We start from the raw sequence: 25252 nt of genomic DNA, 5'->3' as shown, positions 1-25252 counted from the left end.
CCGTGATGCAGGACGCCACAACAGCTACAATAGTAGCTAGGAACCTCCTCACTCCGAAAGATAGTAGGCTGCTGTCAGGACGGTCCGATGAGTTGGCCGTTCAAGAGTCCCTCGCACTTAGTGTTCAGTGTGCGAGTTCTGTGTCCAACATGGGCCAACGCCTGCTTGCCCGCTCCCGTCAGGTGGAATCATTGATGGCAGAGGTGGAAAGTCTCAAGCAGGAGATCCAGCAGCTGAAGTATGAGAATAGAAGTTTGCATGTGCTCCCAAAAGTAGATTGTGTGCAAAAGCTGGAACCCAGAACTTGCATTCGCAGCACCCGTCGAAAGCTTTAAAGGTGCCTGGTTTCTTTTCTAGTCCTCTTTATGATGCTGGAGACATCTCCTTGAAACTGGAAAGAAAGCAAACAAAACAATTCCTGCATCATTTCTGCATGTTGTTTTCCGTAGGTGGTCATAGATGCTTGATGACAGAGATCGGCTGGTAAGGAGGGGGAGGAGGAGCGCCATGACTACAACGCAGAGGATGAATACCCATGCTTCAGAATTTAGGGATTTGGGGAAAGAACCCATCTTTCCTTCTTACCCTCGTGCTGTGATCCCGGGTGAGACCGTGACAGATAGAGAAGAAATCGAGTTTCTGTTGTGTTTGTTGATTCGTTCTGATTGTTTAAGGTTTTGCGGAAAACGATCTCAAGAGAGCGCAGCTGTTTGGGCGAAGAAACTTACTTGCAGACTAACGGAGGAAGAAGAAGGTTAAGTTTTGGGCACAAATCCTAACAGATTTTACCACAAAGGTATATATCCGAATTTTTTTACCACATGGGCTATTATCCGAATACCTTATGACCACGAGTACTATTTATTCGATTTGGCCGTAGTTTATTTAGTACTTTTCGAAATACGGAATTAAAGTCATACTATATCATTAAAAACAAGAATGAATTCCTAACAAATACAACTTTTATTGAACACACTACTACACAAAGGACATCATCACACAGCTAATATGATATCTGATTGTTGGTTAACACACATGCAATACAGTGAACTAAAATACTTAGAAACAAAATATTAAGAAAAACTAGTGATGACAATTAATGCCACTTTCGCAGGAAACTTGATTGCATGCAACATGCCTTTTAAACCCATAGATGATCCTAACGGGACGAATGAAGTCTTGTAAGAGTTTTCAGAGACGTTATCCACAAACATCATGTGATAGTTATGATCTTCAACTCCCCGTGATTGTAAAAGATCCACTCCTTCAGGGTTCTGGTTTGAGCTGATTCCGAACCATCTATAACCTTGTAAGGCCTTTAAATAATGTTGAAAGAACGCATGTCTTATTCAAAATTTATTTGGTCCGACACACTCATGCTTGAACAATGTGCAATTTTGATCATTCCTATTTTCGTTTGGTGTGTGAACGGTGGCCACGATCCACCACACTTGTTCATTCAGTGCCCCTGTCAAGTATAAGTTGGTTTCAAAGTGCTTTATATTCACGTATTCGGAGTTATTTGGTGAATCCTCCATTGTGAAAATATCGCTATAATCCTAGTCGGTGACTATGAGAATCCCCCTTGTAAGCATCTTTAGTATTGGCACTTAAAAAGGCTTGATAGTATTTATAATCAACGATAAGCCCACACCATCTTTCTCTATTCACATTATGTGTTCACACTATAGTTGTATTAAATATCATTAGTTCAAGAGAACTAGGCAAAAATGACCCTTTTTGTTAATCTTGGGACTAAAATAGGACAAATTGGCTATGAAAACGTTTAAGTACACTAATTAGAGGAAGTTAAATAAAATGGAAGAATTACAATGTGTATAATAATAAATTTAAAGTTTAATTAGGAGGGATTAAATAAAATATCTATTAAATACAAAAACAAAAAAAATAATATAAATTTGAATTAAGTACACATTAAAGGATTAAAATGAATGTGTAATTTACCACCAAATTTTTATTAAATTTTAATCTTCTTCAACAATCAAAGTTAAAAATATAAAAATAAATTGAGGGCTGCAATAAAAAAGATAAATACATAGTGGGTTGGGAGCATCTAAAGTTGGAATATGCCTACTTGGCCCAATAGAAAGCCCAAAGCTTGGCCTAACACATCTCTCTTTCCCTCTCTCTGTGTGGCAGTGTCTCTCCTCCCTCTCACCCTGATTTTACCACATTGACATGGTTATTGCTTGTGCCTTCTGCGTTGCGGCACAGCCTTAAACCCACAAGGGCCAGATCAGAATAACAAACCTCAAAGACCCTCTCTCTCTCTCTCTCTCTCTCTCTCTCTCTCTCTCTATCATTGTGGCTCTTCCGCATCCTCTAAATCTCAAAGTAAAATTCCATGGGAGCTTCACTCTGATAAACCCTACACTGAAACCCACAAAATCGACTTACCCAGAAGAGCTAATCACATGCATTTTTCCATGGATTTGAGAAGGCTTTCAATCCAAAAATCCCATCTTTTTCTCTTCTCCCCCATCAACCACCCGTGCGTGACCCGCACCACCCAACCTCGCCCCCAAGAACCTCCACAACCGCCCAAGTTCCTTCTCGATTTCTTAATTAGTTTATTTAGTACTCAAAGCTACCAAAATATGGAATTAAAGTCATACATACATCAGTAAAAGTAAGAACTATAAAGAAACACAACTTTTGTTGAACATTACAACACATAAGACATAACCACACAACTCATATTGAACACTACAACACATAAGACATAACCACACAGCTCATACGATCTGTTTTATCGGTTTAACACACACGTAATACAGTGAAACTAAAATACTTAGAAAAAAAGAAAAAGAAAAACCAGTGATGAAAACTAATGCCACTTTCGCAGGGAACTCGATTGCATTGAGCGCATGCAACAAGCCTTTTAAACCCATAGGTGACCCGGATGGGACGAGTGAAGTCTCGTGAGGGTTTCCAGAGACGTTACCCACAAACATCATGTGATAGTTATGATCATGGACACCCAATGGCTGTAAAGAGATCCTGACAGTCAGGGTCAGGGGTTTCCTTGACTGCGCAGAGGACTTCAATATCGTTTCGCCTTAAATAGCAGTTGCTGTTCACATGGAGCACTCGGAAGATCACTTTTGTGTCGTTGGTTGATTCGGATTTCTTAAGCTCGAACAAAGTGGAATCTTCATCATCCGTTTCATTGGAAGCAGTGGCCTTGATCAACCATGGGGAATTTTCACAAGTTGAACTTTTCACCCCTGTCAAGTATAAGTTGTTTTCAATGAGTTGGATTTTCACGTATCCAGATTTACGTGCATCCTCCGTTTTGAAAACATAGTTCGGTTCATCTTTGGTGAATTTGAGAGTCCCATCTTTTTTTACTCCATCTAAGCGCAAGAACTTGTTGTTGTGGTTAGATTGCCACGCAAAAGGATTTGGTAGTATTGGTGCCATGTTAAATGGGATGATCACTCTCACTTCTCTCTTCTTATTTTTCTCCCTTCCCTCTTCTCTCTTTCTCGTGTGATTTACTTGCTCCGCTCCATAGCTTCGAACCTGCTACTCTATTTATAATCAAGGATAAGTCCACGTCATGTTTCTCTATTCACATTATGTGTTCACACTAATAATGGTTTCGCATATAAGGAGTTTTTATTTTATTGTTCTTTCAGCAAAATAATGCAATTTTTTATTAGTTCTTAGTGTTTAATTCATATAGAAGAGTCCTAGTGTTGTTATCAGATATGTTGTTTAGGACAGAGTCCTAATCCTAGAGTTTTCACATGTACCCAAATCCATTGTCTCAAAGACAATTACATAAAATTGCGTTGTTTTCAACAACCGAGTTGTTCAATTAGCCGAAGTCCCTGGACTGACGCCAGATTTGATTGAATAGCTGATCTCACTGCAGGGCATTAATTAATGTGGGGACAATGCAGGTAACTGAAAGAAACAATGTGGAAAATGAACTCTTTTAGTTTTCCTACGTGTGAAATTCATAAATTGATTGTGCTGTATGTACATGAAGACATATTTAAGTGCTCAATCAGTTACCTGTTGCTGATGAGAAGCTTTTCACAACAAGGGTACGTGAAACTAGTACTTATAAGCTCCGGTTTGATTACAGCTTGGTTTACCAGTACTTAACTGCTATTAAAATGGAATGTTTTGATATAGGCACCTTGTCTTTGAATTTTTTTCTTAATTAAAAGGGACATTTTGATATAAGCGTCTCGTCTTTGCATTTCGTATAAACAGCCCTCCTCTAGTGGTGCTTTGGATATTTTGTTGACATCCATATCTTTCGGATCACCCCGAAAATTTACTTGCTGTCGTCTTTATTTTTTTACACTTTATTTTATTCAAAATTTTCGATGCACAAAATTGAGTCGATCTTGGACCAAAGTAAATCGGACCGTGAGTCATACACACGGCTCATCTTCTAATTGTTGTTGCTACTTTTAAAAATTGGTTCAGAAGAAAGTTTCAGATGAGAATTGAAGCTCAAGAAAAGTTGCTAAATGCTATAATATATCATACATGTTTGCAAAACGAGAAAAAAATTTGGCTATTTTTTATTTGTATACTTTTATTTAACTTTTTTTTTTTCTTTGACAGAATGCATCGTTTATTATTCAGAGTTTCATTTATTTACAACCCCATCTCCTATCTAAATTCACTCCCATCTCTATCTATATTTCATCTGAACAAATGCAAGTTTGGTACACACATAAAGCAGGAGCAGGTGTTGTAGCTATCAAATGACAACTGGCTTGTTAAGCCAGTATTATACGAATTACTGACTTATGGTCTCCTTGAAAGAATAATTTAACTACAATTTGTGGACTTCCCTCCCTCGTATCTCCTCCTGCCCCGAGCTTGGGTTATGAAAGAAGAAGAAGAACCCGGGAGTTCTCTCAACATAATCGACGTTTCACGTGGGCGCTTTATTATTGCCTCCTATTCTTAAGGAGATGAACTTCACTTGATGAAGACTAATCAAACGGTTAATTAACATAAATATGCACGTATCAACTAATGTGCATCATCCTTGTAGAAAATGATTTTCCTATATTTCATTCATTCCAGAATTACAAGATATATAGAACATATTTGATACAATAATTTATTACAATTGAAAACACCAAGTCAACCCTATACAATCATTCTAAATTTAACGCAATCAAGAGGATTGAGGAGAGATATGTGGAGATGATGGAATCTTGCTAACACCCCCCCCCCCCGGCAAACTGGACGGCCTCGGTTGTACAAGTTTGGAGCAAAGAAAGGTGTGGCGCGGCTTGTGCAGTGCTTTAGTAAGAACATCAGCTGGTTGCTCGATGGATGGCACAAAGAATACGCGATGACTACCAACAGTAACCTTTTCACGGACGAAGTGGTAGTCAAGTTCAATGTGGCGAGTGCGAGCATGGAAGACGGGGTTGGCAGCCATGTAGGTGGCGCTGAGATTGTCGCAGTAAAGATGAACAGGAAACTGTATAGAGACACCGAGTTCATAGAGAAGATAGGATAACCATGTTGTTTCTGCACAAGAGTGAGAGAGGGACCTGTATTCGGACTTGGCACTGGATCTAGCAATAGTGGGCTGTTTCTTTGAGCACCATGAGACAAGGTTCGAACCCAAGTAAATTAAGTAACCACTTGTAGAGCGGCGTGTATCAGGGCACCCCGCCCAATCGGCATCGGAGTAAGCACAAAGGCGTGTGGTTCGTAATTGAGGTGTAAAGATAAGACCATGATCGAGAGTCCCTTTGACATACCGAAGAATACGCTTGGCAGCAACAAGATGAGGAGCACGAGGGGCACTCATAAACTGAGAAACTGTATTCACCGCGTAAGTAATGTCGGGACGTGTCAAAGTGAGATATTGAAGGCAGCCAACAAGTTCGCGAAACTTCGTGGGAGAAGAGAGGAGAGGACCATCGGTATTTGACAAAACCACCTTTCCAGCGATGGGTGTAGTGACGAGCTTGCAATGTTCAAGATTGTGCTTTTGTAACAAATCATGAGCATATTTGAATTGATTGATGTGTAGAGAATCACCATGAGGAAGAACCTGCAATCCCAAAAAAATAGTGAAGTGGACCAAGATCTTTGATGTCGAAACCACGGCCCAATGCATCAATAAAACGTTGGAGCAAAACATTATCACTACCAGTGAGAACAATGTCATCAACATATAGGAGCAAAAATATGGTGTGAGAACCAAACCGATAAATGAAGAGGGATGGATCAGCAACACTTTGTGTAAAACCGGCAGTGATGAGGAAGGAGCTAATGCGATGGAACCATGCTCGGGGCGCTTGTTTGAGACCGTAGAGAGATTTGTATAACTTGCATACGTAATGGGGACGATCAGGATCAACGAAACCGGGAGGTTGAGTCATGTAAACATCTTCTTGGAGGAACCCGTGAAGAAATGCATTTTTGACATCAAGTTGACGTAGTGACCACCACGAGAAATGGCAACACTTAGAACCGTTCGAATGGTGGTAGGTTTTACAACGGGACTAAAGGTCTCCCCATAATCGACTCCAGGCTGTTGATGAAAACCCTTGGCGACTAAACGAGCTTTATAACGTTCAATAGATCCATCAGGCTTTCGTTTGATCCGGAACACCCACTTGGAACCAACCGTGTTGTGATGAGGTGAAGGAGGAACGAAAGACCATGTATTATTTTTAAGGAGAGCATTGATCTCTTCGGACATTGCAAAATGCCACGCATGACTTTTGGAGGCTTGAGTGAAACAGGTGGGCTCAAGGTCAGAGAGTGTTGTAATAAGGGCTTTGGGCAGAGGATAGCGTACGGTGCCATCGGTGGAATGCTTGGGCTTGGTGATGCCAAGTCGGAGACGGGTTACCATTGGATGCATAGAAGGAGTAGTGGTGACAGGTGGTTCGTGGGCCATGGAACTATCATGGGAAGACACCATGGGATCTACATGGATTGCATGCGGTGAGACAGGAGGCATTGCAGTCGGTGCATCATCACATGATGCTTGCGATGGAAGTGACATTGGTGGTGGCTGTGGAGCTGCAATAGGGGTAGCAGCTGGGGCCCGCGAGTTGGGGGGTGTGCTCGGCAGATCACTAGGGGAAGAAGTAATCTGCGGATGAGGGCTCGGCAGCGGGGGCTGCGGAGGTGCGATGGGTTGAATATCCAACAAAACTGTTGGAGAGGCATGAGGAACCTGCAAATTAGTAAAAGGAAAATAATCTTCTTGAAAAATGACATGACGGGAGATATAGACACGACCAGTGGAAGGGTGGAGACACCTATAACCTTTATGACTCGGACTGTAACCAATGAAAACACATTCTAAAGAACGAAGAGAAAGTTTGTGGGATGTATAAGGACTGAGGTTGGGAAAACATGAACAACCGAAGACACGGAGATGAGAGTAAGAGGGAGAGCGATGGAAGAGTTTGGCATATGGGGTTTCCCAATTTAGGAGGGGTGTAGGAAGAAGGTTAATGAGATGAACCGCGGTGAGAGCCGCTTCAGTCCAATAGGAAAATGGTAAATGAGCAGTATGAAGAAGAGTGCGAATCATGTCGGCAATATGGCGATGTTTTCTTTCGGCGACGCCATTTTGTTGAGGGTTGTGAGGGCATGAGAACCGTTGTTGGATACCCAAGGTGTTACAAAAATTGGCAAAGGCATTGTTCACATATTCGGTACCATTATCACTCTGTAAGATTTTAATACTAGAGTTGAAGAGATTTTGTGCCATGGCAACAAATGTTTGAAAGTGTGTAAACACTTCCGATTTACGGCGCATGGGATAAATCCAAGAATAACGCGAAAAATCATCCGTAAAAAGAACATAATACCGAAAGCCACTAATAGAGGGCACATGAGACATCCAAACATCGGAGTGAATGAGGTGAAAAGAAAATGAGACTGAAATATTACGATTCGAAAACGATAGTTGAGTAGATTTGCTTATAGCACAATCCGTACAGAATGTCTTATTAAATTTTATTTCTTTTCCTAACAAAGGTCCTAGATGGGAAAGAACAGAAGACGACGAGTGACTGAGACGACGATGCCAAGTAGAGGAATGACGAGTGGTAAGAGCATGAGGAGCAAGGGGCTGACGGGTGGAGGAAAGTTGAAGAGGATACAAGCCATCTTCACAGGGGCCCTGAAATAAGAATGCACCGGTGAGCAAATCATAAATTTGATAGACATCTGGAGCAAAAAGGAAAAAGACACGATTATCTTTGGTGAATCGAGCAACGGAAAGTAATTTTTGCGAATGGCGGGAATGCGAAAAACATCACGAAGAGTGAATGTAGAAGAGCCCAAAGAAAAAGGAAGAGTACCGGTGTGGGTAACATGCATGGAATCTCCATTACCCATAAATACAGTTTGATTACCATTTGAGGGATACGGGTTTTGAAGGGATGTGCCGGGACCCGTCATGTGATGAGTGGCGCCGGTATCAGGATACCAAACGGGATCGGCCTGAAAGCGCTCAGTCAGTCACTTATTGGTTGTGAGAATCTTTCCACAACAAGGGTACCTGAAACCAATACTTATCAGCTATGCTTTGATTGCAGCTTGGTTTACCAGTACTTTAACTGCTATTAAAATTGCATTCCTGTTTATGCATTCCGTATATATAGCCCTCCTAATGGTGCTTTGGATACTGTTGTTGCCATCCATGTCTTTTGGATCACCTCGAAAATTTGCTAGCTATTGTCTTTGTTCTTTTACATTTTATGTGATTAAAGTTCAACCATTCACAAAACATGCATAAGCTAGTTAATGATCACACATTCTTAGGTCTAGTTTTATTTTTGCCCCTTTCTCACAAAATGACTTTGTCTGAATACTAATTATCGGTAATACACTGAAAACAAAACAATTTTATTGTTCGAGGCTCTCAAGAGTCAGATTGAAGTACAAAAAATATTTGCAAGAGCAGCTTGAGTTGTGTTGCTTTGCTATCGTTTACCTAAACCCGAACTCAGTGGCGAAATAATATTCTAGCTTTCACTTGTGAGAATGTGAAAGTTAAAAGTCCAACACCGAAGGTTTAATAAACCTTGCAATGACATCTAAGGAGGGCAATTTCCCATTTCTAATGGGTTTTGTGATAGAACTTCAACAATCATACCGTCTATCTTTTAATCATTGTCGCTACTTTTTAAAATAGGTTCAAAAGAAGTTAGATATGAGAAGGAAAGTTGCTAATGCTAATATATTATACATGTTAACAAAAGGAGAAAAACAATTGGCTGTTGTTATTTGTTGAATTTTGGATGTATATTTCATGAGTAACATTTACAAAGTTGACATATCTATGAGAAAAGGACATAAAGGAAAGGGAGCAGCTGGACAGCAACCTCCAATTAGTCCTTAAATCACTCCTACAAAGACTACCAACTATTTACAATAACAAGGAAACACAATCCCTTAATTCTAGGCTAAAGCAAGCTAGAAACAATATCTTGAATAAAACCCTAGCCTTAGCCGAGAGTTCTACATTGAACAAAAGATATGACTTGATTGATTTGCTGCAGTTGGACCTCCAAGCTTAGATGCTTCCTGCTTCTTCCAATACTCCCCCTTAAGCTGGATCAAGGAGCTGCGTTGAGCCAATCTTGAACAATAAACGCTAAAATTGAGCAGTAGGAAGGTATTTCGTAAAAATATCAGCCAACTGATCATGTCTGTGTGTGTAATGAGTGTTAATAACCTTCGATTAAACTTGTGCTCCAATGTAATCACAATTAACCTCGATATGTTTAGTCCTCTCGTGAAAAACTGGATTGAAAACAATGTGCATAGCAGCTTGATTGTCACAGAACAAAGACATAGGCTGATTGCTTGGAAACCCTAAATTTTAGAGAAGACCTTTAGCCAAATGAGCTCACAAACAGTGGATGCCATTGCTTGATACTTAGCCTCAGCACTTGATCGAGCTATGACGCTTTGTTTTTTGCTTCTCCTTGTAACCAAATTTCCACCCACAAATGTGCAGAATCCAGTGGTTGACTTACAATCAAGAGAGTTGCCAGCCCAATCAGCGTTTGTGTACCCCATGATGGCAGTGTTACCATTCTTTTTCATCAATATACCTCGACCAAAGGATCCTTTGAGATAACAAAGTATTCTTTTAACATGTAAATGAGCGATGGTGGGAGCATGCATGAACTGACTGGCAATGCTCACGGCATAGGAAATGTCAGGACGTGTGATTGTGAGATAAATCAACTTCCCAACTAACTTTTCATAGTCAGTGAGATTGGTGGGAGCCTCACTTTGCATGTCGAGCTGAAGTTTACTATCAAGGGTAGTCCGAGTAGGCTTACAATCCATCATATCAGCATCATTTAGAAGGTCAAGAACGTACTTCCTTTGATTTAGAAAGAGCCCATTCTGAGATGTGGCCATTTCAATGCCAATAAAATACTTAAGAGTTCCTAAATCTTTGAGAGCAAACTAAATTCGGAGGGCATGCTTGAGAGAATTAATTTCCTCAATATTATCACATGTCATTATGAGATCATCAACATAAATCAAAACAACCAATTTGCCTATCGAACCAATTCGAACAAAAATTGAGGAATCAGAATTGCTTCTGTGAAAGCCAACTTCTTCAAGTACTGAGCTAATTTTTGAATACCATGCTCGTGGAGATTGCTTTAAACCATAGATAGATTTATGAAGTTTGCACACCATGTTAGGATCATGGGATTGAGGGTGACCTGGGGGCAACTTCATGTACACTTCCTTTTCTAACTCACCATGTAAAAATGCATTCTTCATATCCGTTTGACATAAATGCCAAGATTGATTAACTGCAATGAACAACAATACTCTCACTGTGTTCATATTGGCAACTAAAGCAAAAGTCTCTTTATAATCCACTCCATATGTTTGAGTAAAACCACGAGCCACCAAGCGAGCTTTGTGTCTCTCAACAGTTCCATCAGAGTTGAACGTTGTCTTAAAACACCCAACGAATGCCCACTGCCTTTTTTCTTTAAGGAAGCTTAATAACACTCCAGGTTCCATTTTCATGGAGCGCTTGAAGTTCATTTTTCATAGCAGTTTTCCAAATATCGTGCTCATTTGCTTCTTAAAAGCTTTGTGGATCATGAGTATCATCTAGGGCACTGAGAAAAGTAGCATGAGAGGATGAACATTTTTTGTAAGTGACAAAATCTGCAAGGGGATATCTTGTAGTATAGGTAACATAATTAACAAGCCTAGATGGAAGATGGCTATCTCTTGTGGGATTTCTCCGAGTTGAAACTTATGGTGGAGGTAGTGGCTCGGATACTTGAGATAAAGACTATGTATGTGAGCTTGGAGTGTCATTCCCTGATACTTTTTCTTGATAAGAAGGGATGTTAGATAATGGAAATAAATCATGCAGAAACTCCCCCTGATTTGTATCAACCAATTTCTGTGTAAAGTAGGGAGTTGACTCATCGAATCTAACATCTCTAGACACTACAAGCTTCTTAGTGACTGAATTATAACACTTATAACCCTTTTGTGTAGATGAATAACCCATGAACACATACTTAACAGCCCGAGGATCAAGTTTGTCATGGTGTGTAGGTTGAGTGTGAACAAAACATATACACTCAAAGACCTTTAAGAAAGACAGATTACTCTTTCTCTCCTTCAACACTTCGTAAGGATATTTGAAACCTAGCACTTTACTAGGGAGTCGGTTGATGAGGTATGTAGTTGTAAGTATGAAACATGAGAGCTCTTGTCTTCTCAAGAAGGTCTCGATTTTTTCTCTCGGCAACCCCGTTTTGTTGGGGAGCACCGACACAACTTGTTTGGTAAAGAATGCTATAGTTGCTAAGATATTGTGACATATTATTGGACATATATTCAGTGCCATTATTGAATCTTAATATGTGAATATTGGATGAGAATTGTGTGCCAACAAGTTTATGGAAATCTTGAAACACACTTGCAGATTCACTTTTAAACTTTAAGAGGTACAACCAAGTAATCCTTGTAAAATCATCCACAAAGGTTACAAAATACCTATATCCATCAAAGGACTCAACAACTGGTCCCTAAATATCTAAATGAATGATTTCAAAATGATTACTAGCCCTAGACAAGGATGAATCAAAGGGTAATCTGACAGATTTCGACAAGTGACAAACATCACATTGAATCTTGTCTTTACACAGGTTTGGAAACAAAAAAGACGTCACTTTTTCAGAGAGGTGAGCCAACCATTGGTGCTAGAGATGTTGGTCTTGTAGTATACTGGAGCTAGCTTGAAAAACCTTAGAAGTCTTGAAATCTTTGGCCAGGTAATAAAGTCCATTCAAAAGGAAACCTTCCCCAATCGTCTTCTTGGTGATGATATCCTGAAAAACAACATTGTGAGGGGAGAAAATGGCTAAGCAATTTAAAGATTTTGTGAGGGTTCCAACGAATAAAAGTTGACAAGGAAATGTTGGAACATAAAGTCTGACTCTATGTGATCTGAAAGAAGATTGATTTTTCCTTTTCCTACAACTAACACTCTTTTCCCATTAGCCACTGACATTTGAGATGGAATGGGCATTGTTTCAAAATCATACAGTTTGGTGAGTTGATTTGTCATATGATTCGTAGCTCTTGAATTTATAGTCCAATAATCATGCACACAACTAGCATTAAGAGCAGTTGAGAAGGAACTTAAGATACCTGGAATATCACCTTGTGGAACATAGTCAGTCTCCACAAGAAATCCAGCGAACTTTCCCAATAAAGCAGTTGCTTTTTTCTTTCAAACATGAAGGTTTCCAAACAGTCATTGTGCAATTGTTTCTTGTGAAGATAGGTTGCGAACTCATTGATCAATACGGCGGGATTTGCTGTAAAGTTTATCATTCCCTCAGTTGAAGAACCAGCTGCATGGTTGGCTCGGTGAGAGAGATGATTCAAGCATTTTTGGGGGCCCTTGCTATCCTTTAAGTAGCTTGGCTTCAGCTCTAGATGCAGAATCCAACATTTATCTCGAGTGTGTCCAACAACATCACAATAGTTGCATTTCAAGTCAAGCCTTTTACCTTTGTAAGGCTTTCCTTCAGTTCGACTATGATTAGAAACATAAGCCCTAGTTTCAGGCATATTTGACTTGGTCACCAAGTTCATCACTTTCTTCTTTACTTATTCTCTTTGAATGATAGCACATACACCTGTGAAAGATGGCAGCTCAGAATTCATAAGTACATGGCTTCTAAGATCTTCAAACTCTGGGCCCAAGCTTGCCAAGAGTTGAAAGATCTTATTCACCTCAGCTCTCTTTATTAGGCCAATAGCATCAGTGGTATGAGGTCGATAAACATCAAGTTCGTTCCACATACGCGTCAAGTTGCCAAGATGTTGAACAAACGACTTGCCTTCTTGTTGCAGATTTGCAATGTCTTTCTTAAGCTGAAAAACACAAGTAGCGTTGTGTTGATTCCCATACATTTCTTTGACTTGGTCCCATAGATGCATGGACGACTCTGAATAACTGAAAATTTTAGCAATTCTACGCTCCATAGAATTAAGTAGCCATGACATAACCAGTTGATCTTTACACAGCCATGACTCAAATGTAGGAGACGTGGCTGCATGCGCCTGTATAGCACCATTGACATATCCAAGCTTAGATCTTCATCCAGTGTAAGAGATAGGGTTCTAGCCCATGGAAGATAGTTGAATTCATTCAACAAGATAGAATTGAGACGTTGGTTTGGATTAACCTCAATGTCGGAACCTGCTGCAGTAGCCAAAGAACTTCCAGCTTTAGAGGAACTGTCTTTCGCCATTGTAGCGTGAAGAAAAAAGAAAATGCAACGGAAAAATTCAGAGTCAGGATTTTAGAATTCCTGCTCTGATACCATGTTAAATTTTGGATGTATATTTCATGAGTAACATTTGCAAGGTTGAAGCATATATATGAGAAAGGGACGTAAAGGAAAGGGAGCAGCTGGAAAGCAACCACCAATTAGTCCTTAAATCACTCCTACAAGGACTACCAACTATTTGCAATAACAAGGAAACACAATCCCTTAATTCTAGGCTAAAGCAAGCTAGAAACAATATCTTGAATAAAACCCTAGCCTTAGCCGAGAGTTCTACATTGAACAAAAGATATGACTTGATTGATTTGCTGCAGTTGGACCTCCAAGCCTAGCTGCTTCTTGCTTCTTCCAATATTATTTGTGTACTTTTATTTAACTTATTCTTTTCTTTGACAAAATGCATCGTTTATTATTCATAGTTTTATTTATTTACACCCCATGTCCTCTCGAAGTTCATTCACATCTTTATCAATATTTCATCTAAACAAATGCAAGTGTGGTACACACATAAAGCAGGAGCAGGTGTAGTAGCTATCAAATGACATCTGGCTTGTTAAGCTGGTATGATATGGATTACTGATTTATGGTCTCCCTTGAAAGAATAATTTAACTATAATTTGTGGACTTTCCCCTCTTATCTCTTCCATCTCCGAGCTCGATTATTGAAGGAGAAGAACCCAAAAGTACTCTCTGACAGAATTGACGCTCTACTTGGGCGCTTTATTATTGCCTCTTATTTTTTAGAGGATGAACTTACTTCATGAAGACTGATCAAACTGCTTCAAGTTGCCAAAGCTTCTCAGTTGTGACAATGCTGTATCATTCTCAAGAAATGGTTAATGAACATTAATTTGCATGTATCAAAGAATGTGCATTATCCTTGACTAACTGGATATCATTGTTCATACAGCTTACCAATGTTAGGAATTTTGATTTGCTTTTCGATTTTAGTACATGTAGAATGCATGTGCATGGGATTGACAGACACATTCAAGCACCCAAACATTCATTTGTTGGTTGTGGAAATCTTTCTTCAAACGGGTGAAGGGATCATGAAAAGTTCAATGTTTTTTATTTGTATAAACATTGTATTTAAGTGTGATTGTGTAAATTCTAGATTAAATTTGATACTAGTTCCCTATTAGGACTTATATTCCGTGGAGGAGAAGGATTCTTCCCTCCCATATTATTGTAAATAAAGGCACTGCGTAGGGAGAATAATACATCCTCTACACAACCCTACAAACACATCTTTTTCCCTACTCTCTCTCTTTGTGTCGTGCCCCCTCTCTCCCTTGTCAGATTAAAATAAGGTACAACACGTTATCAGCACACTTCTACCACTGTGCTTAGGAATCTGACTTGGAAGTTTTTTGCATCAAACTAGTTCATCAATATCATCACGCAATCAAGGTCTTCCAAAACAACGGTTTTTATCTCGATATTTTTGCAGCCCTGATAGCATGAACATTCACCATAATGCATGACCCAACTTTACATTTTTCGAATTTTAGATAATACATAAATTGGGAAGAACCACATCAAATTGGGAAACAACTCTCTCGTCACCTAAGCAGCTTGAGATTTCTACACCTACTCCATTTAGCGTGTAGCCTAGCAAGTGTGGGGGATTTGTGGAGCCAAAAATAATCCAAAAAATCTTGAACGCAAGACATGAACTTTTTCTCAAGAAATACGAGATTGCCCTCATTAAGACATACTCCCACGCCCAACTCAGCATCCCTAGAAGTTCAAGCGGTGAACTAAGACTGCTGAAAGCTCCCTGCTCTTGTCACAGAAAAATCAAAGGCATTAAACACAAGAATAAATACTAAATCTTATCTTATCTTTAATACCATCCCGATTGAAGACAACCATATCAAGTACAGAATCTTTGTCACAATCAATTAGGAACATTTTACCATTATCTCAAGATATTATCTCCTAATTAATTTCTTGGGAATACTATTTGCTTGCGCTTCCTACAGATGACATATTTTGGCAAGTATAATGGCGTCATGTGTAGAGTAAAACCCTGAGGTCATGACCGGCCACCTCCTATAAATACCTCCATCTCTCCAAAATTTGATAATATTTTGCTATGCTACCACACCTTGTATTACGTCTGATTAATTCAAACAGAAATTGAGTTTTCACATGTACCCAAATCCGTTGTTTCGAAAATTGCTTATTTTTTATTTAAAGATTTCATGTATAAGATACTATGGATTCATGTTTTACTTAGGGGTACATAGTTGTATGATTCAGATTACTACTTTGTATTTTTTGAGGTATATATTTATTTGCGATTTTTCAACAACTGAGTTGTTTAATTAGCTGAAGTCATTGACTGACGCCATATTGATTTAATAGCTGATCTCATTACAGGGCTTTAACTAATGTGGGGACAATTCTTGCAGGTAATCGAAAGAAACAATGGATGGAAAATGAACTATTTTGATTTTTGTAGACGTGGAAGTCATGGATTGACCATGCCGTATGTACACGAAGACACATTTAACTGCTTAATCAGTACATGAAGACACATTCAAGTGCTCAGTCAATCACTTGTTGATTGTGAGAATATTTCCACAACAAGGGTACGTGTTCAGGCTAGATCTGTCCCTCGCACAGCTTCCTAGAGCTCTTGCCTGTCGGGCAAGATTTGCTGCTTGGTGTGCTGCAATATAAGTTTACTGCTAATTTAAAAGGTGACTTTGTTTAGGCCTTGAGGCTCACAATCAAAACTAACAAGGGTCTGAGTGTGCCACTGTTATCTTTGTATAATAGACTATTACTTTGTTTTATTAACTTGGTTGATTACTTGCGTTACAAGTTACTTAGACTTCTTAATTATCAATGGATTGTCACATATGGGTTAAGTCTGTTTAACGTTCTTTTTCTTGCCTAGTAAACAAGGACTTTTAACTCGTGATATTGTATGTCCAAAATGAAAGGGGTTCAGGGCCCTTCTAACCATTCCTTTGATTACAGTTAAAAAGTAAAGAGATAAAGTTAATAAGTTTGGCTAGATTGATCACAAATGAGACTTTGAACGAAAGACAGTTGAAGATAATTTGAAAATGATATGCATTAAACAACAGATCTACTCTATATAAGCACAAACAAAAGAGACTCAGACAAGATATTAACTTGTCGGGCAAGGTTTAACTTCTTGCAGCCACTTCTCTTTGTGTTTTACAAAGGTTGTAAATTCTGGAAAGTGAAATGTAAATTCTAGAAAGTGAAATGTAAAGAGGGTTTCCTAAAAGGATTCAATACTACAACACTAGGGGAAGGTAGCAGAGCTTCTAAATTTGACAAAATAAAATATGACAAAATATGACTTTTTATGGGGATCTATGACTAAAAAGAACAGAGTCTGGACAAACTAAGGCTTTCTGGATTCTTGTTTATTTGAGAGCAAAGTGTGATGTCTTTTGATTGATTGGTTGAGTGTTCTTGTCCCTTGTGTCCCTAGTGTCCCTAGTGTCCCTTGCTGCTTTTATAGACTTTTTGGCCCGACTGAGTCCTTTCCTTTTGGGGAGGGCTTCTGAAACATGGTGACTCACCATTTTATTTGCTTGCCCATACCCTCGAACAGTGCTTTTTGCTGGGATTGAGTTGTCTTCACTTCTTCCATAGGCTTGTTGCCTATTCCTTGGAAAAATGGTTTTTAATTCTTCATGGGCTGTCGATTTGCCCGAGCCCAGTTTCCCCTTTGCTTCTTGTGTTCTTGGGCCTTCATCCTTACTAAACCCAATGTTACATATTAACCCAAATAGTGTGTGAAACCAATACTTATCAGCTTCGCTTTGATTGCAGCTTGGTTTACCAGTACTTAACTGCTATTAAAATTGCATTCCTGTTTATGCATTTCGTATGATACGAATAAGCCGAGACCATCTTTCTCGATTCACATTATGTGTTCACACTAATGATTTTGTAAATAAGGTGTTATTTATTTATTTCTTTATTTTTGAATTATGGGAGTGTAGTCACTGTTCTTAGTTTTTAACTAATATTTCTCACTTTTTTTTCTTTCAACAAAATAATACAATTCTCAATAGTTCTAAGTCTTTAATTAATACAGAAGAGTCCTATTGTTATTAAAGATAACTAATTAAAATTTTATTTTTGTGATTGCATCTATAATTAGTAATAACCCTCTACTTATGGTAGACTTATATAGGTTGCAATTGATTTTGTTTCCTAGAATAATTTATTTCCTAGTCAAAGTGGAAGAACCACATCAAATTGGGAAACAACTCACTCCTCACCTACGCAGCTTGAGATTTCTACACCTACTCCATTTCAGGGCGTAGCCCAGCAAGTGTGGGGGATTTGTGGAGCCAAAAATAATCTCAAAAATTTTGGACGCAACACATGGATTTTTTCTCAAGAAATACGAGATTGCCCTCATTAAATGGCAAGACATACTCCCACTCACAGCTCAACATCCCTAGAAATTCAAGCAGCGAACTAAGACTGCTAAAAGCTCCCTGCTCTTGGCATAGAAAAATCAAAGGCATTAAAGACAAGATTAAATACTAAATCTTATCTTTAATACCATCCCAAATGAAGATAACCATATCGAGTAAGGAATCTCTGTCACAATCAATTAGGGACATTATTACCACTATCTCAAGATATTATCTCCTAATTAATTTCTTGGGAATACTATTTGCTTGCGCATCCTACAGATGACATATTTTTGCAAGTATAATGGCGTCATGTGTAGAGTAAAACCCTAAGCTCATGGCCAACCACCTTCTATAAATACCTTCGTCTCTCCAAAATTTGGTAAGCTTTCGCTATGGTACCACACCTTGTATTACGTCTGATTAATTCAAGCAGAAATTGAGTTTTCACATGCACCCAAATCCATTGTTTCGAAAATTGCTTATTTTTTATTTAAAGATTTCATGTATACGACACTATGGATTCATGTTTTACTTTGGGGTACGTAGGTGTATGATTCAGATTACTAATTTATACTTTATGAGGTATATATTTATTTCCGATGTTTTCGACAACTGAGTTGTTTAATTAGCTGAAGTCATTGGACTGATGCCATATTGATTTAATAGCTGATCTCATTGCAGAGCTTTAACTAATGTGGGGACAATTCCTGCAGGTAACCGAAAGAAACAATGTGGATGGAAAATGAACTCTTTTGATTTTTGTAGACGTGGAAGTCATGGATTGACCGTGCCGTATGTACACGAAGACATATTCAATTGCTCAATCAATACACGAAGACACATTCAAGCGCTCAATCAGTCATTTGTTGATTGTGAGAATCTTTCCACATCAAGGGTATGTGAAACCAATACTTATCAGCTCCGCTTTGATTGCAACTTGGTTTCCAGTACTTAACTGCTATTAAAATCGCATTCCTGTTTATGCATTTCGTATATGTAGCCCTCCTATTTCACAAATTATAGTTAAATTATTCTTTCAAGGGGGACCAGAAATTAGCAATCCATATCATACCAGCTTAACAAGCCAGATGTCATTTGATAGCTACAACACCTGCTCCTACTTTATGTGTGTCCCAAACTTGCATTTGTTTAGGGAAAAGGAGATCAGGGAAAAGGACATCCTAGGCATCTCGTGATTGCGATCGTTTATCGTATATTGTGTGGTCACTGTTTATATTTAATTTTAAATTTTAAATTTTAAAATGATTTTTGATCGCACGATGTAGAATGGACAGTTCAAATAACGGTTCTCAGGAAAATGATCCGGCAAAGATGTGAGTGAACTTCGAAAGGACAGGGGGTGTCAAACAAAACTATGAATAATAAACGATGCATTCTGTCAATTCCCATCTGGAACTTCCTTTGAACCTATTTTAAAAAGTAGTGATAATAATTAGAAGTTGGATGGTATGACTGTTCAGGTTCTATCCCAAAACCCATTAGAATTGGGAAGTTGCCCTCCAAATAAGTCATTGCAAGGTTTATTAAACCTTCGGCGTGGGACCTTAACTTTCACATTCTCACAAGTGAAAGCTAGAATTTGGCCACTAAGTTCGGGTTTAGGTAAACGATAGCAAAGCAACACACCTCAAGCTGGTCTTGCAAATCTGTTTTGTACTTCAATTTGACACTTGAGAGCCTCGAACAATGAAATTGTTTCGTTTTTAGGGTATTACCGTTAATTAGTGTTGAAGAACAATTCAGAAATAAACAAAAAATAACAGAAATAAACAGAACTTGAAATTCTAATATTTTATTAACCAAAAATACTTTATGTGCAAAATGAAATTATACAATAAATACATAAACTAATATTATAATATCAATGATACTAACTTGATCACAGAAGGTAGAGGCTAGTGTAAAAGCTATGTCCTTCGAACAGTATTTTCGTCCCACTCTTGTGCTTGTGGTTCTACAACGTCTGCTCAACCAGGATTCAACTACCTAATTCTACAACCCACACTGGATTCTAGAATTCTAGTGAATTTGCTTTGTGTGCTTACTCTCTGGAAATTTCGAACAGAAGAAAAAGAGAAAGAAAAGATCATCCCACTTGGATACTGTGATTGCAAATATATAGGTTGTTTTACACCATTTCAAATACTTGTTCAGTGTATTTGAAAGTGCACAACTCTTTCTAATAGCTATGTCTTTTAATCAAAACATTTTTTAATTAATAAATTAATTAAAAAACTTAATCCGAAAATTAAAATTAATGAATCTGATTAACTTGAAAGTCTTTGTATCTAGGGTCTATATGCATATCCCTGGTGGGGATTCATAAGATTTAACCATTTTTTTCAACCGGAATGTCCAATTCTTTCACCTTTTTTGCACTTGCCCTGTCGTCTTGGACGGTCGATTCTGTCAAAATCTAATCCCAACTGGAGTTTTATTTCGCGCTCCTTGTTGTATTGACTAATTCTCAAACTTGTAACTGGTTCATTATTTTCATTCAGTGAATGTTTATCTTCAAGTGTTAGGTACGTCGCTCGTGCATTTTTTAATCCGAAAGGCATGGGTGTGTAATAATCATTTTGTACACATGTTCTTGTTTCATTTGTTACATGATTTTTGCATTTACAGTTACATTTTCCAATTAATCAAATTTTGCTAGTGGAAAACTGTCTTTTGGAACTTGGCTCATCTTACAAACATGTTTGACATTCTCATGGGGTAGAGTTTCTTCTTCTTTAATGTAATGATAAATTAAGAATGTATGGTTTGTTTACACGTGATTGGACTAGAATTTATAGCCTACGAAATTAAGGTATGTTGAAGGAAGAAATATAAAATTACGATCACCTAGAGGATAGAAGAGGGATTACTCTTGAAGAAATTTCATTCAATCCAATCCTGCTTAAAATGGTAGGATTAGAAGGGATGAATTTCCTTTATGGCTAACCCTTTTCTCGTCTCCTCCAAATGAAAAACCATTCCACATTTCCACTTTCATTATGCCTTGAAATTTGAGGGTTCTCCATTTTAATTCAATCATGTGTACCAACATTCACCATTATTTCCTTTGTTAGAACAACTCGTTAATACAAAGACTCGAAAGTTGGAGAATGATACACTACCACAATGGTGCCTCATGTCAAAGAAACAAAATTATGCATATATTTTTGTTTACATATCTTTATTTTATTAACACAAAACGCTATTTATCAGTACATCCATATCAGATAAGTTGTCCATCCAAAACCAACCTTAATTATTTATTTTTAAAACACGCAAAGCTCCGAGTTCCCCACCGGCAGGAGGCAGTGCCTTCTCAAAAATGACACAACCATATGAATGCACCATTCTTTTTCTTAAAAATAATATGTCAACCAAATCTAAGAGGAAGAAGGGGGATGGATGGACAGAGACAGCTTTTCACGGACATAAATCAATGGCCTCCAGCAGGGACCCACCCTACCGGAAGGCGCTGATAATATTCTCGCAGTCCCGTCGCATGCGGAGATTTCGTAACGTGTCCTTCTCTGCACATGCAACCCTTACTAGAAACCATGACTTGCCGTCGAATCAGCCAGCCCGCCAGCCAAACCTTTTATTATTAAGGGAATCATTGCTGCTTCCTCTTCAGATTCGTCGCCCAACTTTTCTCTCCGATACAAATATACAATACAATTAACGGTTTGGATCACGCCATATTACATTACTAACTAGTTAGCCATTATTATAAAAATGCATTGCCAAGACGTGATTAGTCGCGTATTAAGTAACTACATACTTAGTTGGTGTTTGAGCGCTCTTATAGTTTAATCTTAACCAGAGGACAAAATCTAAACTCGACGAATGCAAAAGCGGAGTATATTGCTCTGACAAACTTAGTTAAACAAGCCATACAGTTCTACATTAGATTACAAACATATGCTGTTTGGATAAATAAGTATAAATAAACCACTTGAAAACAACGCATTCTTGTTTTTGCTACTGTTTCTATGTTCCTTCTTTTTCTTACTGCTTCTGCTTTCTGTCTTTCTTTCCACTCCGATCAGTCTCTCTCAGGAGCTAATTTCTGCGTTTTTGAGAATCACTTGGCGGAAAAGCAAAAGCAGCTGCAACAAGTTAGAAGAATTAATCTGAATAATTGATGGAGAGGAATATTTATGTTAGTTCTGAAGGGGAAGGGAATTGTGGATATGAGAATGGGGTGATGATGACGAGAGACCCCAAACCAAGGTTGAGGTGGACGCCGGATCTTCACGACAGATTTGTCGATGCTGTAACTAAACTCGGTGGCCCTGACAGTATGTGTCTTTTTTTTTCTTTCTTAAGGATGAATTTCTGTCTTTCAACGACTTGTTTCTTTTACTTCTTGTACTCCAATGAACTCTTTGGGATTTTTGAGCCTGGTATTTGATTGAATTTTGGGTAGGAACCATTTGAATGAACAGGGCATGTTATCATGTTTAGACGATATACACATTTGAATTTTGAGTAGAACTTTATCTGGCGTACTTTTCATTTCAATTCAAAATCTGAGAATATAACATGTTAAATTGTTTGACAAGACAAAATACGAGTAGCATCATAAATCGTGCATAATGTTTATGATCATGGTGGAACTTTGAATGTGTATTAGATTTTGTCATTACTTTGTTCTTGATCACTTTAATCCATTCAAATTTTATAACACATTAGCCACTAATAATGTTACATGATAACTTCTAACTAGGTTGACATTTTCTAAATCGAATACCGAAATTGAATCGAAAATTATCAAAACGAAACCGAAAGTATTGAAACGGAAATTACCAAACTAAAAATTACCGAACTTTTTGGTTCAATTTTGGTAAGAAAAACTTAGAAAGGGGGACAACTAGGGACAAACCACGGTTATCCATCCCTTCCGGACACGAAGAGTCTTAAAAGGAATTTCACTAGATGCTTTCTATTTCAAGTTTCAACTTGAAATTAAACTTATTTATTATGTCATTTAAATTTTGAAGTTACATAAAATTACGTACTCGAATTCGAACATCAGATAAAAATTACGACAAAATTTGGCACTCAAAGTCACTTAAATATGGGATTCAATTGGGAGAGCCCAAAAAATCTTCTCTAATTAATCCAGTTAGTTTAAATCTGTTTTCAGAAGCAACTCCAAAGTCTGTCTTGAGGGTCATGGGATAGAAGGGATTAACTTTGTACCATCTGAAAAGCCATTTGCAGGTATTAATTTCTTTACTTATTCTTTCTTTGTTTTATTTTGTTCACTTTTAACACTTAGCTTCATTCACTCTCATATTACTAAACTCATCAATTCACAGAAGTATAGGCTTGGAGAGCATGCTCGGAAACACAACTCCGTCGAAGAACAAAGCCGAGAGAATAATGGTGAACGAAATACGAACTACTGGAAACAAATTACATTCCTTGCTCAAGTTACTTCAAGTAACTGATTTGAAAACTACATAATCTACTAATGCCTTTTTATTATAGAATTCTAGGGGATTCATATGTACATTTCAGTAATCTTCATTCCACAAGTTCTGGCATCAAATCATCAGGAGGTGGGAAAACCGAACAAGGGTACGTGAAACCAGCACTTCCCGGTTCCGCTTTGATTACAGCTTGGTTTACCAGTACTTAACTGCTATTAAAATTGCATTCCTGTTTATGCATTTCGTATAGTCCTCCTCTAGTAGTGCTCTGGATACTGTTGTTGCCATCCATGTCTTTCGGATCACTCTGAAAATTTACTTGCTTTTGTCTTTGTTCTTTTACTTTGTATTTGTTTGAAGTTTAACCATTCACAAAAGATGCTTAAGCTAGTTAATGATCACATTTTTTCTGTTTTGATTGTTTCGAGCGCCTGGATACTAATTAACGGTAATATACTGAAAATAGAACCATTCCATTGTCGGAGGCTCTCAAGTGTCAGATTGAAGAACAAAACAGCTTGCAAGAGCAGCTTGAGGTATGTTGCTTTGCTGTCGTTTACCTAAACCCGAACTTAGTGTCCAAATAATCTTCTAGCTTTTACTTGTGACAATGTGAAGGGCGAATGTCACATCGAAGGTTTAATAAACCTTGCAGTGGCTTCTAAGGAGGGCCACTTCCCATTTCTAATTCGTTTTGGATAGAACCTCAACATTCATAGGGCTCAACTTCTAATCATTGTTGCTACTTTTTAAAATAGGTTCAAAAGAAGTTGCAGATGAGAATTGAAGCTCAAGAGAAGTACTTGCAAGCTATATTGGAGAAGGCCCAAAAGGTTCTCACCCTCGACGTAAAAGGGTCCCATAATATAGAAGCAACAAGAGCACAATTAACGGATTTCAATTTGGCTCTATCGAATTTTCCGGAGAATATGAGCGAACAAGATCGAAGAGGAAACACAGCAGAGATGATGAATGATGCTTATAAGAACAATGGATCAACTTTTCAGATTTATGAACATGGAATAAGAGAAGAAAATAAAGATACAAAGCTTAAGGTTGAGGGGGGTTCCATACATTTTGACTTCAATAGTAAAGGAAGCTATGATTATGTTGGTTCAAATGGAGGTGAATTCGAAACAAGATGCTTTCGTTTACAAGATACTACAACACTTCGATGACAAAGACTCTTAACACTCTTTTGGATGCCTACAATTTTATTTGTTCACATAGCTGCTTGTATTCTATCTGAAGGAAGTTGCCAAATGCTAATATGTTATACATGTTAGCAAAACCAGAAAAAAAAATTGGCTTTTATTTGGATAATTTTATTTAACTTTTTTTTTTTGACAGAATGCATCGTTTATTATTCAGAGTTTCATATAAGGGAAATTTTATTTACACTCAATAATCTTCTTTTCATACCCAACTTGAAAATTTTGTCCCATAAACTTACCTTTTTACCCTCAAATACAAAATTGACAAACTCAAAAAAAAAAAAAAAAAAAAAAAAAAAGAACACAGACACATT

General features: G+C 38.0%; 1 protein-coding gene and 1 pseudogene across 1 annotated transcript; one reads left to right on the top strand and one right to left on the bottom strand.

Annotated features, from left to right (window-relative positions):
* Positions 1-9504: 9504 nt before the first annotated feature.
* Positions 9505-10419, bottom strand: LOC137711277 (uncharacterized mitochondrial protein AtMg00810-like). The gene is made up of 3 exons (XM_068450508.1): positions 9904-10419; positions 9722-9789; positions 9505-9610 (listed from the first exon to the last, which is right to left on the bottom strand). Exons 1-3 carry the CDS (start codon positions 10417-10419, stop codon positions 9505-9507), a joined length of 690 nt encoding a protein of 229 aa, XP_068306609.1.
* A 12011-nt stretch (positions 10420-22430) lies between these two features.
* Positions 22431-24902, top strand: LOC137711274 (myb family transcription factor PHL11-like; annotated as a pseudogene).
* Positions 24903-25252: the final 350 nt, after the last annotated feature.

The sequence above is a fragment of the Pyrus communis genome, chromosome 12 (genome assembly GCF_963583255.1).
Source record: "Pyrus communis chromosome 12, drPyrComm1.1, whole genome shotgun sequence".
In the NCBI taxonomy this organism is placed as follows: Eukaryota; Viridiplantae; Streptophyta; class Magnoliopsida; order Rosales; family Rosaceae; genus Pyrus; species Pyrus communis.
The sequence above is the reverse complement of the archived record's forward strand: the minus strand, read 5'-3'. Positions and strand labels throughout refer to the sequence as shown.

What these genes read in the sequence shown, in the direction of transcription:
- LOC137711277 (XM_068450508.1), bottom strand. Translation starts at nt 10,419, where the DNA reads ATGGCCACATCTCAGAATGGGCTCTTTCTAAATCAAAGGAAGTACGTT. An exon ending in ATCAAGCAATGGCATCCACT is followed by an intron (nt 9,790 to 9,903) that starts GTTTGTGAGCTC and finishes TTTTCAATCCAG; the next exon opens with TTTTTCACGAGAGGACTAAA. An exon ending in GAGCACAAGTTTAATCGAAG is followed by an intron (nt 9,611 to 9,721) that starts GTTATTAACACT and finishes GGCTCAACGCAG; the next exon opens with CTCCTTGATCCAGCTTAAGG.